Source organism: Protobothrops mucrosquamatus, unplaced genomic scaffold, assembly GCF_001527695.2.
Source record: "Protobothrops mucrosquamatus isolate PMUCROS unplaced genomic scaffold, P.Mucros_1.0 scaffold51, whole genome shotgun sequence".
NCBI lineage: Eukaryota > Metazoa > Chordata > Lepidosauria > Squamata > Viperidae > Protobothrops > Protobothrops mucrosquamatus.
In genome coordinates, this window is record NW_015386432.1 from 634,459 (window position 1) to 649,680 (window position 15,222).

The window sequence follows — 15,222 nt, forward strand, 5'->3', positions numbered from 1 at the left end:
ATTAGGAAGCTGAGATGGTGGAAGAATATTGTAATACAAGCCACCAAAGTACTTTAAAATCCCATTTATTTCAATGGGAGACCTTCACATACAGTTAATTTTCCTTCCATTGAAATTAGTAAGTGCAGCCCACGAGCCTTTAAATACTTACCTCAAATATGCTTTTTCAAAAGGCCACTGGACTATGTTTATTTTCCTTGAGGAAGAAGACATTTTGCTTCTTATCCAAGAAGCTTCATTATTTCTGACTGAATGGGGGGAGGGGGAAGGAAGGATCGTATTTATTTGCAGTCATCTGGTTGTTAGCACTCTTGAGAGCCATTGAGTCTCAGAGTGTGCTCTCAGAGAGAATGCTAAAAACCAGATGACTGCAAAAAAACGTGATCCTTCCATCTTCTCCCCAACATCCTGTCATCTCCCCAACATCCAGTCAGAATTGATGAAGCTTCTTACATGAGAAGCAAAACTCATCTTCCTTAAGAAAAAACATCCAGTTGCCTTTTGGAAAAGTACCTTTGAGACAACTATGACCTGGATGACTGAGAATCTCCACAGACCTTTAAGTACTTACTAGAAAATAAGCATGGGGCTTATGAATCCACAGTTGGTTTATCTTTATGTTGCCTATCAATTGAGTCTTTTTTTGCTACTGGTAATTATTGCTCAAAAACCAACCTGTAAGATAGAACAGAGGAAATACTTTCAGTTTTATTTTATTATAACATCTGCAACTACAGCTTATTCAGCCCAAAATAAGGAAAAGAAAAAAAAATCCAAACCCGTTAAAAATACCTACACTTTTTATTTTAAAAAATAAAAACTACCTAGTATACCATTACTGCTAACAGCACTTGAAAAGGGATGCATTGTACAAGGATATCCTACTGCAATTTTTGTGGCTGCCAGACTTGTTCTTCTTTTTCCTCTTCTGCTGCTTTGGTCTTAGGTTTCAAAAAGTTTATTAAAGGCTGTTCCAATTTCTAAAACCATGTCAGAGGCTGTCATAGACCGTCCAAATTTCTGAAAGGCTTGGTTGTTGCACTGCCTTGTAAGTGAACATGCTCCAAATGCAGCCACTAGAAAGGGATTTTGACTAAAATAGAAACAAGAATCCCAATTAAATCTGAAATGAACATCAGAAGCACAAACAAACCAACAAATCTTTGCTAGTTCTTAGGCCAGTACAAACAGGCAGTAAGAGCAATGAAAACAATAATAATGATGGAACCCATTTGCCCATCAGATCAGAGTTAAAAGATGCTAAATATCCCAGACCTGTATGTCCAACTGTGGACTAAAATGCAAGTAACAATAAAAACATCCAAAACCAGGTGAGGATTTCTCAAAGGGAAAATGACTAAAATCGATAAAGTAGCATAAGAAAAAAACAAGTATAAAATTAATGTATTTTACCAGTGTTATGTTCAGTTCATGTCAGATGAATTTTGCAAACAGTTGCACCAAACATTGCAATATTAGCCATGATGCTGGATCTATTCAGGTGCTAACAGAAATTTATTCATTTGCTTATATATCAAATTTAGAAACCACCTATTTTTCTCACAGAGCAGCTGTAAATTGGGCATATGCTGAATTGTTCTATAAAGGTACCCATCAATCAAGAGAAGCTGATCAGAATGCACGACATGCCTTACCCATTTGTTTTTTCTGGTCCCGCAAGAAAGGCCCAGTGGGCTAGGACTCCAAGGGACCCAGAGAGGATGTCTCCTTGTCCCCCACACCTCCTGCTGCTTCCTTCATGGCTACATACAAGCACTGTAACACAAAAAATGAAAGGAACTGAAAATAATCCTTATTGAACAGAGTTGTGGGAGAACTGAAAAAAATGTAGACATGAAGTGTAGCAAGCATTGTATCTTTAATTACAAAGTTCATTTTTTAAGTATGACCAGAACTGAATTTAACTAATTTGTTAACAGAAACTATTTTATTTTATTAATCTATTTTATAAGATTAATATTTAAACACTGTTATATGCACATGGACTCAGAACTACATTTCACTGAACAGGCATAGGATTGTCTTTTTTCCTATTACACTTTTATTTTTGCATTATTACATTAACTTCAAAGGTTTAAGACAAGAACCGCTTTAGCGACAGCAATTTTTATTTAATAATTTCACTGTATATTTACATTTTCAAATAGCCCTGCTGGCTCATCTATGTATATTTTAAAATCATAAAATATGATTTTGACCCATGACTAGCAAAAAAACCTCTAGTACTCCCTTAATTTTGATATATTAAATGCATGCACCTGCATTTCCCCATACCATCTACCCATATTGGAAAAAATGTTTAACTTATAAAAATATTTGCTTTGTGGTTCTTTCATATACCTTTTTCTCCATCTGAAATGAGATCTCGTTCGCCTTTCTGAACAATTGTCAAATTCCCCAAGGCTTGGCTGAGTCTTAACAGACATCCATGATAATCACTGTTATCTACAGGGTCTCTAAGCTAGAAAGGAGCAAAGGGAGAATTAATTGTAGCAAGTAATGAGAAATTCATCATATTATTTTTAAACTTTTATGTTAGGAAATGTTAGTTACCTCCTCAACTATAGTCTCTATTAGCCATACAAGAGATGTTGCCATATTTGTAACAAGTCTTACTATCTCACTTGATTTGTTCACAAGCTATCTGCACTTATTTATGCAAAGGTGAATGGAGATATGTAAAAGAAGGGGTACAAAAATCCACTCAAAGCAAGTCCCAGATCTTAGAAGGGTTTGTTTTGGAAAGTTTTAACTTGTGTAATGTTAAAAAAAATATTAGAATGAAGCTTTCTTTTTAAGACACAACAAGCAATGATTTCAAAACATAAGTCATTCTCAAACAAGAGACAGTTACATTTGACCTTGATGAGATGATGCTTTTCATGTAGAAAAGTATGAAGAAGTGTTGGAAGATTGACCAAACTACTTGAAGATGGATGGTAACTTAGTTTTTTTATCCTATTGCACAAAATGAGGTAGGTGCATGAAGGCATCTTGTCTAAGTCCTTCTCAAACTCAAACCTAGCCTAGCCAGCTAGACTTGTGATCTATTGCCTCTATAGTTAGATCTCAGTTACTGAGTGCCTCATTCAGTTTCTGTTCAAAGTTACAATGATGCTGAAAAAATAATTTTACAACCAATGACCACATTTATGACTGAATAGCATCCCTCAGTCTATGTGATCACCATTATAGCCAGCACACATTGTCCCGTGCTTGACCTCTGCTGGCACAACTGCATTCCTTTCAATGTGAATTCTCAATTGTGTGCCTACCTACTCTCTTGTAATGCCTTCCTTTTCAATAAATTTAAATACAAACATTAATTCCCTTCTTGCTAGTTATCCAGTGCCCAGATGAATGTTCCAAAGGGCAGGAGAATGGGAAAAGAAAAGCACAGTCACAGAGACATGATTTCCCATTTAATGTCAGCTTTGCTTAACAAGAGATCTGCCCATCCCAATTACGGTCACTAAACGAAGACCACCTGTATATATAGGGACTGTAGTTATCTGTAGCTAGACAAATAAACTACAAATATATTTATATGAAGCAATCTTGAGATTTAACGTCACCTTCTCTGGGTGTCATTACATCATGGTGAACTCTTATCCCCCCCCCCATCTGGTTGAGAGCCTACAAATGTATGCTTTAAAAAGCTTAAACTGGGCTAAAATCACAAAGCCTATTTAATTAATTATTGAAGTTCTACATTAGTAATAGTAAATGTAATTTGGGTTTGGAGTGTCTTCCCTCATGGAAATATAATTAAGAACTGTATGGACTCACCATAGCTTCATAGAGTCTGCTAAATTCCATAGCATTTGGAGTAAGAATAGCTCGAGGATAACCCTGAATAAGAGACGGCTGTTGGGCAATGAGCCATAAACCATCCTGCATGAGGCAATAGGAAGAAATATTTAATGATAAGTTCAAAATCATTTAAACAAATTAATAAAATTATCATACTTACAGCGTCAATCACAATAGGAATTCCTTTGACCTTGGATTTTTCTATAATGCCCTATTTATATTAAAAAATAAAAACTGTAAATTAAACATCATAACATTGCAACAGGAAAATGTAATTCTTTTTCTCCTTTTGCAAAAAGGAATACATTTTGAATAAAAGGCAACTTCAACATTTTAAATAAAACAGAGTAAGATTCAAACCATTCCAAATAATAAAGCACCTCTTCTAAAAAGCACATATGCTCTATATCACATTTATTACTCTTGCCATTTTTCTTTTTCTCTTCCACAATAATATTTTCACCAAAAATATGTTCACATATAGGGCATAAAACCCAAGTGGCCTCAACAGCTCTCAGAGTGATTACAACCAGATGACTGCAAGAAAATACAATCCTTCCATCCTCACCCACCATCCTGAGAACTTATCCTTCCATCCCCTCACCATCCAGTCTCAATTGTCAGTACCTATCCTTCCATTGGCCCCTGCCATCAGAACTGATGAAGCTTCTTGATTGAGAAGTAAAACATTTTCTTTTCTTCCTCAAGGAAAAAAACAGTTCCATTTTTTGAGTTCTTCTTCAACAATTCCAAATAAAGTCACTTTCCACATGTTGCAATTCTTGTAGTGCAATGATACAGGCATTCACAATCTTAAGCAACAGGTGTTACTAGAAATTTATTAAATGGAACCCATGGAAAGGCAAACTTTATTTTGGCATTCATTCTTTCCCAACAAGAGAGTGTCAGAAAAATACATTCAAAATAAATACCTAACACCATACCTTGCACATGGATATAAAAGCAGAGGAGAGTATAAATATCACGTATATTTTATAGAAATCATTATCTATGAATTGGTCCCCAGAAATTAGCCAAAGCCTGAGATTCAACCATCTGTAACAACTTTTTTTACATGCTTGCAGAAGCCCCAAATAAATATAGGATGTTTTAATGATTTCTATTTAAATTATTCTGCTTTTATAACTTGCAAGCCATGCAGCATTGTTTACATTTCTGAAATGGCATAAAGAATTATAAATAATGATAAAGCTGACATTCTCTTTTTAAAAAATAATAATAGTATCCAGGCAATGTACCAACAATACCTCAAGAAGTCCAAGTTACCTTGGCATGTTCAAGTAGTATATCATCTCTTCCCAGTCCTGGTCCAATGACAACTGAGTGAAGTCGTGGTAACCAGCTTTCTACCTCACGCACAGCATCAGGGCTATCACTGAAAAGAAACATCAAACTATGTGAATAAAAAACAATCTTCCAGTTTACCACTATAGCATTTTTCTTTCTATGCATCTACTAGTACAATGGTTCTCAACCTTTTTAATGCCGCGACCCCAACCGGTCATAAGTCGAGGACTAAACCGGTCGTAAGTCGAGGACTAAACCGGTCGTAAGTCGAGGACTAAACCGGTCGTAAGTCGAGGACTACCCAACCGGTTGTAAGTCGAGGACTTTCCCTGCCCGGGAGTGCCGCGCATGCGTGGTTCCGCCCCCTGCGCTGGCCGAGGCGTAGCTGGCAAGCGGCAGAGACGGAGCAGGCCGACCACCAGCTGGCCCAGCCCAAGGGAGGTAAGGCACCCGCCGGAAAAGGGGAAAAAAATGGCGGACAAAAAAAATGGCGGACAGCCTTGCTTGGCGACCCCCATGAAATGGTCGATCGACCCCAAATGGGGTCCCGACCCACAGGTGGAGAACCACTGTACTAGTAGGATATATAGAAATTTTCCTGAAAACACAGATCACCACATTCATATGATTAAAAAAAGTTAACATCCAGCTACTTTTGAAAAACAATTGGGATAGAGGGATATCAATTTATTGCTATGGATAAAGCATGATGCACTGCAATTGAACAAAGAGGGGTGGGGAGAATACCCTCTGTATTTCATAAGAGCAGCTCCCAATATTACATTTGTAAAGAACTATATTCTGATTTTTGCATGAAAACTGAACTCTTCACAGTATGTTTCACAATTTAAGATGCAGGTTTCACCTATCAAGTTCTTCACACCTTGTTATCTGAGTGAAAAGCTGTCTTCCTTAGTTTCTACCCATTCCATACAATTGGGCAGTCAGCATGCTTCCTGATCCATCCCTCAGTGCCATCTCATGGGACTGTTTAACCTCTCCCCATCCCCAAGTTCATATAATATTTACAATATTATAAGGTGTATGCATTTAGATTCGCTTAGTCACCAGTCACAGGCAATGGGTTCCATAAAATAGCTTGGTGCTTTTGAAATTTTCAGGCACTGCTGAATATTTGCTTTAACAAACAGTGTGTGTGTGGGGGGATCTAACTTACAGTTGAAACTCAACCTCAACAAAAATCCAAGTAGTGCTGGGCTTGAATATTGAGCATCACTCTTTGTGGGAGAAAAGAAAAGAGGTACCCTTTTCTGAGTACCCTTTTGCCTGGTTTAATACATAATTTCTCAAACATGACAACTTTAAGATGTGTGGATCAACTCCTACAATTCTCCAGCCAACCTGGGAATTGGTCTTTACATTTTAAAATTATCAAGTTTGAGAAACAATTTTAAATGACTTCAGAGAGCAGCCTCTAATTTCTGAAGCAATCAAATGCCTACATGCCTTTAAGAAACTGTATGAAAGGAAAAAAAGATATCTCAATATAATTTTTTGAAATGATCCTAGTTTCAGCAAGATAAAACTTACTGTAATTAAAAATGAAAAAATGCATGTGACACATAAGGAACACTTGCATATACAATTCTGAATATTACCCTGTCAATTCTAGGCACACTGATTTCATCTGAAGATACTTTACTCTTTAGACAGATGCAAAAGACAATGGCTTTGTATGATGATATGAACATATCACTAAAAAATTATGATTGGAATTAACGTTCTTGAGTTAAAAACCTAAGTTATATAGCAGCTGGCTAAGCATGTGATTTTTTTTCATGTCCAAAGAAAGACAAAATACTTACAGAACTGGATGAACTATAAGCTCTGGACTGTAAGATTTTATTACAGTTGCTGCATCTTTGGTACAAAATACATGTGATAGGTCTGCCCCCTAAAAAAAAAAGGACACATTTTCAATCATTAGTAACATTTATTTAAAATTTTTCAAAGTTACATTTTCTCTCTCTTGATTTCATGCTGAAATCCAACATTCTCAGGTTTCTCTTTCCTTTTTATTCCCCAATATTAAATATAAGAAGTAAATCTCACTAACTTTAATTTAAAAAAACCTGTTCCAGATTAGAAATAAACATATTTTCTATATTTAAAAGCCACTACCTAAAACTCCCTTACTTTATTAATAATAAAATAATATATTCAAGTTAGGTGTAAATATACAAGGACAGTTTCTTCCTATGAAGTTTACAATGCAACCAATAAAAAAATGAAATAACTCATTATGAATATAGCTAGTCCTCGATTTATAACCACAATTGAGCCCAAAATTTATATTGTTGAGGAGAGACAGTTGTTAAGTGAATTTTGCCCCATTTTACAATCTTTCTTGCTACAGTTGTTAGGTGAATCATTGCAGTTGTTAAATTAGTAACCCAGTTTTTAAGTGAATCTGGCTTCCCCATTGACTTGGCTTGTCAGAAGGTCGGAAAAGTTGATCACATGATCCCAGAACACTACAAATGTCATAAATATGAGATACTTGCCAAGTGTCTGAATTTTGATCATGTGACCATGGGGATGCTGCAATAGTTATAGATGTGAAAAAAATCACTTTTTTCAATGCTGTTGTTAACTTTGGAAAAGTCATTAACTGTTGTAAATCAAGCATCCAGAGATGACCCAGTTATATGACTGCTCTGATTTAATTAATAACTAAATCCAATACATTTACCCCTCCTGTGCATGGTGTTTTATTTAAATGTCAGCTTTCTTCTTCTTCTTCTCCTTCTCCTTCTTGGCATAGTGCCCTAGGACCACTTGCCAAATTTCTGAAGTAACAAATCAGGGCCAAAACTTCAGAAAGGAGTAGAATTTGGAACACAACAGGTTAGGATACCCAGTCCATCTTGAATAAATTAAATCCTCCAATCCATCAAGAAATTCAAGCTTCATTCATGATTAATGAGCAGCTTTAGTAATTACTATTTCCAAAATTTCTAATACCATTGTACACACTACGTGACCAACATCTACGTCTAATAATGGATGGATATTAAAATTTATACATCCAATGACCTACATATATAGTACTATCAATACACTAAAATCTCAGTTTGCTGAATAAATTAGACATTTCACCAAAACTATCATTTTTTTCTATTATTGGGAACAGGGCATAGCACATTTTTTAAATAGTCCAATTGTGTTTAACTGTGGAATAAAGAACAGTATATCTTTAATTGTACTCCACTCTTTAATTGTACTCCACGCAAATGTAAGACGAAACATACCACTTTGAGAGCAGAAATTGCAGCAAAATATGGTGCTCCTGTATACCTGCATATAAAAAAATCCAGGAAATATATACTTTACTAAAAATGTGACCAATGAACTTATATCACAAGGAAAAGTTATGTGATATATTAAAATAGCAACATCACTTCACTTTATCAGCATATTTCTACTGATACTTTCTCGACATTAACATTTTTGTCAAATATAGTAAATCTAACATTGCATTGCCTTTTCATACAACTATTATCATTGTACAATATGCAGTTATTCTAAGATAAAGGATTTATACTCACTTTTGAACTTCAGATATAGAATGTGACAATAACACCCTGAATCACTGATTATTATATATATTTACACACAAAAAAGAAACTTTAATTCATAAAAGTTCATGTACCATACAATTTTAAACTAAAAAATTAGTGAATTTTAATATTTAATCACTTTTTTGTGATATTTCTGCATTTTATTCCTTAACATTATTGCTTTTTATGACAGATACAAATTTACATAATAAATTGTGGAATTGCAGTCAGATGATGACTTAAAGATCCAAAAATAACTGTTATGAAGCTCTCAGTGGTTCAGTAGGCTAACACTACATTAATTATAAATAAGATACACATTTATCATTCTAATTCGCTAATGATGAAAATGGAGTCATATTCCAAAAGTGCAGAAATATGGCAGCGATCAGGCCAATGTATTTTTTTCCTTTCTGTCACTTTCTCCAAACCAATACGTAACACTCAATGAAAGCAGTAACCTTTCTAGTTAGAATTAAGCTACATTTGCAACATATTGTTTTATAGTAATAGCTATTTGGAACACACAAAAGATATACCTTGATATACCTCTAACGCCTAAAGCATGAATTTGCTGTGACACCTTAATTGAAGATTAACACAATGTCTATGCCCCAAGTATGTAATAGTAATATGTGTTGTTTTATTTGAAGACAACTTCCATGCAAGAAAAAAAATACTGTAAAATTGAGAAATAATTTTCTGTGGAAATGGCAAAAATGGTACAACAATAATAAAATTGGAAGGGACCTTGGAGGTCATCTAGCCCAACCCCCTGCTCAGGCAGGAAACTCTATACCATTTCAGACAAATGGCTGTCCAGTCTCTTCTTAAAAACTTCCAGTGTTGGACCATTCACAGCTTTTGGAGGCAGCTTGTTCCACTGATTAATTGTTCTAACTGTCAGGAAATTTCTCCTTAGTTCTAGGTTGCTTAATTGGGTTACAATAGGTTACAATAATTGGTATGAAAATGATACAAGTAAAAAACAAAGATAACGCTAATGTCACAAAGATAAACAGTAATGTCTGAGACAGTATAGTAACAATACATATTTGTACATTTTTATTTAACTTACTCTTGACATCCTCCAACAATTCCTATTCGTCCATCTTGGCCTTTATGTTTTTTGGCAGTTAAAGGTGGAATAACATTTCGCACCAATTGAAATATATTTTCCATTTCCTTTATGGAATGTGTTTTGTGAACGGAAAAAGATCTCTCTATAACTGAAAAAAATAAGGACATTTAAATAAATATTACAAATATAAACTTTTAAGATTAATATGTTAAACGTTATGTATTCACAGATCAGAAGACTTTTTTTCTAAAGAAATTGCCCTGTTAAAACATATTGTAAATATATTTTAACAACCCAAATTCCACATAATCTTATTCACAACCAACAGTATACAATGTATGTTTTTGTTTACCACACTTACCCCCACCCACCCAATCATCAACCTTCTAACAGATATAAAAACATTTCTAGTTTGGCAAAACAATTATTTTAGTCTTCCACATCTAGGTATCAGTTTCCCAATTCCCTACTTGGGTATGGTCACACATGCTTGGAAGCACAAGAAATCTCTTAAGAAAACACATATATTTTATTCTGAGATATCTCACTCACTATGAAACTGAGGTGTGCAAAATGTACTGAATTCTCTAAACATATTGATCTAAGTGTTTCATATTGAATAATCAAGTTCCTGTTTGTTTTTTTCAACTTGATTATTAATGATTTCCAAGATGTATGTAATATATTGGGAGGGAATGCTAATGAGAAAAAATGGAGATGTCTTAACTGTAACCTAAACATTCTAAGTAGCTTCAGGCAGTTGATTTTACTGATTTTACATAAATCAATTTTTTAACCAAGTTTTACTTGTTGCATGCCAACTACCTGAAATAACACCTGTCGCTCAGGAGAGACAAGACTAACCAGATGTACTGTATGTATTGACTTCTATCTTATGCATGAGACTGCAAAGGGAAAATGCTACAACTGATTAAAAGCATATTGCTTCAGAATGAAAAGATGCCAAGAGATAGATGCTAATTCAATTATGTTCACAAATCATGCTAACTTTTCTTGTGTTGAATAAGTAATGATAGTCTGGTTCACATGTGAACTAGTGAACCTGTAAAATGAGTTGGGTTGAAAGAACAACTGGCCCAAAGTCATCCAGCTGAGTGTCATGTCTAAAGCAGGACTAGAAGTCTAGTTTCCAGGCCAGTATCTTAATCACTACACAAAACTTGTATTATTTTTACATTGCACTTGTACAATGAAGCTTACTAAACAATCATAAGGCATTCTACAAGTTCAGAATGAAACTCTGAATCTTAATGGAGACTCCAATCAGGGTTGAACTGTGGAGTCCTCTAGGTTTGATTGTTTGCTTGCAGACATTTCAGTACCCAACTAGGTAACATCATCAGTGCAAATTAGTGTGGGGTGTGCTCCCTGTTCACCCCACAGAAACTGGCAAGGCAAGTGACTGTATATAAATAGTGAGTAAAGCCCACACTAACTCACACTGAGTTAGTGCCTAGTATCAAGGTACTGAAACATCGGAAAGCAAATAACAAAAATCAAACAAGGACTCCACAATTAATGGAGGCTCAAAATTTATTTATATAAAATACATAGAGCTGGATTCAGTTGCAGTTACCTCTAGTCCTGAAGAACATCGGCACAGTGAGCTATGAGAGTTGTTCTAAAACCAGTTTTCAAATTCTGTTCCATAGCAGGTTGGATTAAGATGATAAGAAACTTGTGCACTGCCAAAAATCTTCTAGACCTCTATGGGTGGAAATATTAAGCATATCCTAACATGCACAATTTCCAAGGGTAACAACTAAATACAATAGGATTTGCAAGCATCCTTTTCATGTTTCCTCAATTCAATCTCCAGCAAACCCTGTGATATACAAGGTGCCACAGCAAATGTGCTGGGGGAGTGGGTGGGAATGCCTGACACTGCAGGATACAAATTTCATATTCCCCTACTTAAAACTTTACTCATTGTATTACTGTGCAACTATGCAAAACCTATTGTGCATGAAGGCAGCTTTAAGAGCATCTTAATAGCTGCTTTAGAATGTAAATTTAGTACTGTAACCAGGAAGTGCTTTCACAGTTACCTAACATAAAGGTGCAGTTCTTCCAGCACTAATAACCACATTTGGCAGGAAGTTTATAAGAAACAATTAATCTGAAATATTTTAATGCTTAATGAAGTTGCAACGCCCTCAAATGAAGAATATGATATTTGGGGCAGGCAGAACTGGGGAAGATTAGTGAAAGTAATGTAGTAAAGGGAAGCAGTGCTACTGTCTGCTATTGCCAGATATTGCTATTTACAAACAAGAAGCATTCTTCTCCTATTTAGTATTAGGGAGGGTTGATGAAACCCTCCTTTCTGCTATAAGCCATGATTTTTTTAAAGTTTTAAACAAGTCACTTTTTAATAGGTCACTGTATTCTGCAATTATTTATACAGTATGCTTGTGGTTTTTAAGTAGTTAATTTTGATTCTAATGAAAATGTTACATTATTTTAAATATTTAATTCCAGACGTTTACGAGCACTGGATTTTACTACAGCTACATGGATTTTACTATCTGTATATAGAATCTCATTTTAAACATCTAAAATAATAACTTACTGTTCTACATCTTTAAAAATGCTGAACTATATGAACTACACGTTACAATGATGTATTCCAAAGCAATGCTCAAGAAAAGCATAACTTTAAACAAACTTCATGTCTACAGAAATATTTTTATTAGCTGAACACAATTCATTTTTTAAAACAAACCTCAGAATACCAAGTATAATTTCACTGATTTTTAGAAAGATGCACAACTAAGTGCACAAAACTTAATTAGTAGATCCACGTATCATTAATGCAAGAGAATGAAGTACCTATGGGTGGGGATAATGTTGCTGTCATAGAATTATAGTTAAAATTTTCTCCATAGGATCGGTGATTTGATCTTTGTGAAGGATTACTTGGTACAAACTGGGACCTTTGTGATACTGTGGAAGAGATTCCTGCTAACATCTGTCCCAACATCTGCAACATCTGGAGCTCCCTGGCATGCTCTGCTTCACGTCGTTTGTCTTCAATTTTAAGTCGCTGTTCTTCATACTTATAAAACTTCTCTTCAGTATCCATACTTTGTTGCAAAAACTTTTCCATCATTTTGTCCAGTGTTAAATTTGCATGTCGCTTTTTTGATCGTTTAGCCTGAGATAATAATGGTGGTGCATTGGTGTGAGCATTAATTTGTTTAAAACCTAAAAACAAAAGCAAGCTAATTTTAATAGTTTAAAGAACAGAAGTAATAAAAAGTATCCCTAAAATTTCATATTTATCTATGTACCATTCTAGTAAATATTCATTACAGTATAATACCTTGTGGGCTATAGTCAACTCTAATGTATTCTTCATAGAAATTAACTGAGTATAGTCCATAAAATGTTACCCCATAATCAATCAGTCTTTCAGATTCTGCAAGGGTGTTCTGATTTTGAGGCAAAAATCTCTTAAAAACTTATATGCTTATTTTAATCAAAATATTAGTAACTCAGTTGTTTTACAACACAACTCTAATAGCACTTCTATTGCATTTCATTATCATCAGCTTAATTTCCTACTTTTATAGATATATTACAAGGAATGTAACCATACATTTTGTCTTTGATATAACTTCTGTGTAAAAAACAGCGTGAACTACCAGACCTAACGCCTGTCAATTTATAAAGCCAGAATTAGGCAAAATAAAAAACACAAGAGTAGAACACCACTGTTGCTTTCTATGAATAATTTTCTAAAAATGTTGCAGAAAATAGCATTAGTAAATATACAATACTGCTCCTTTTACACAGAATTTGTATAAAAGGCCTATCAAAAATTTGCTTGAGGGGTAAATGGGTATTAAAACTCTTTGTATCCTTCAATAAAAGAAATGGATCAAAAGTTCACTGGGATCCCAAGACATGTCTGATTTTTTCATGGATAAATGAATGTGACAGTGTCCTCAGGAATATGAAGTATATTGTTTAGACTTGCAGTGTTTCTCAACCTTGACAATTTTAAGGCATGTGGACTTCAACTCCCAGAATTCCACAGCCAGCAATGCTGGCTGTGGAATTCTGGGAGTTGAAGTCCACATGCCTTAAAATTGTCAAGGTTGAGAAACACTGAGAATTCAAGGCAGATATTTCCAAGGTCTTACATCAGTTTTTGACTCCCTGCTGTTGCTAGGTAACATTTTAATATGCAGTTGGCATATGCAGAACAAGGATTCTTTCTGGTTAAATTAAATGAAGCACTTATAATATGGTTAATAGGAATTAATTTTAAAATAAAGTGCAGTTATTACAACAAGGAATTTACTAATGTTAACCAGCCTCTATCTAGGAGGATAATTCAAACTTTATCTGAATGGACAAGCTCTAAGTTGTGTATTATTAGGTAAGACTCCTTAACTTCTAGACCAGATTTCTTCAACATATTGCACCATATCTATTATCTCCCTCAATGAGATGGTGGAAACAGAAATCCAACTCATTTGGGAATGACAGCTTGGAAATGCTAATTTAATCAAGAACTGGAGAGAAAGGTGACAGCTGTGCTGAGACTTTTTCTTAAGATCTCTGATAGACAAAGGTGGAACTAAGAATGTAACAGAGAAATATGACTTTTATGGTGTGCAAGCTTTGAGATATTCACTTTTAAGCCAGCCAAACACAACACAACAGAGCCTTCTCTAAGGCAACTTTAAAGATTTGTGGATTTTAACTCTCAGAATTTCCAGCCAGCATTAACTCCACCCTCTTAAAGTTGCAAAGTCTGACAAACACTGCTCTAAATGGAAATCCACAATGACCTATACATGCCCATTTATATGTAACCTGTATATACATAAAACCAATACATGCCCATGCTCAATGCAACAGTTTCTGGGCAAGGAGCAAAAGATTGCAGCCTCAGTTTCCAGGCAGCAAATACAAGAGTGAGGTACAAGACCTTAACTAAGGTAGGAGAAGCATCTCACCCACAACCAACTAGGCACTGGCTGGAAAGATCAGAGTACAAGTCAAAGATAAATCTTTTGCCCTCCCCACTCTCCTTTTTAGTATAGTAACTCACTTTCGGCAGGTGGCAGCGGGATGGCGAAGGGGGGGCATTCCACTTTGATGGCGTGGTCGGCGTAAGAAGAACACTCGCCCGAGTCGTCCTGGTAGTTGTCCCGCGGGGAAGACTCCAGCTCGTCTTCCTCCTTGTCGTCGTCGTCGTCGTCGTCTTCGTCGTCCTGCTCCTCCGCGTCCGCCTGGCGGCGGTTGCGGAGGCCGCTCTGTCTGGCGGAAGGGGGCGCGGCGAGCACCATGGCGGGCTGGTGGTGGCTTTCATCTCCGGTCGCCGCCGCCACCACCATCACCCCCGCTGGGGTCAGAGGCCGCTCGGCAACTCCGTGCCCATCG

The 15,222-nt window shown here is 35.6% G+C and overlaps 1 protein-coding gene across 1 annotated transcript; it reads right to left on the reverse strand.

Annotated features, from left to right (window-relative positions):
- Positions 1-547: 547 nt before the first annotated feature.
- Positions 548-14,929, reverse strand: NAXD (NAD(P)HX dehydratase). Its single transcript, XM_015811823.2, has 11 exons — positions 14,891-14,929; positions 12,658-13,032; positions 9,802-9,952; positions 8,415-8,460; positions 6,969-7,057; positions 5,122-5,230; positions 3,995-4,045; positions 3,811-3,915; positions 2,362-2,482; positions 1,656-1,776; positions 548-1,093 (listed from the first exon to the last, which is right to left on the reverse strand). Exons 2-11 carry the CDS (start codon positions 12,935-12,937, stop codon positions 943-945), a joined length of 1,224 nt encoding a protein of 407 aa, XP_015667309.2. The 5' UTR covers positions 12,938-13,032; positions 14,891-14,929; the 3' UTR covers positions 548-942.
- Between the last annotated feature and the right edge of the window lie 293 nt (positions 14,930-15,222).

Coding starts and splice junctions, on each gene's coding strand:
- NAXD (XM_015811823.2), bottom strand. CDS start 12,937: ATGATGGAAAAGTTTTTGCAACAAAGTATGGATACTGAAGAGAAGTTT. Junction 4,046..5,121: donor TACTACTTGAACATGCCAAG/GTAACTTGGACT, acceptor TAATATAAATAG/GGCATTATAGAAAAATCCAA. Junction 1,094..1,655: donor GGACCAGAAAAAACAAATGG/GTAAGGCATGTC, acceptor TTTCTATTTTAG/TCAAAATCCCTTTCTAGTGG.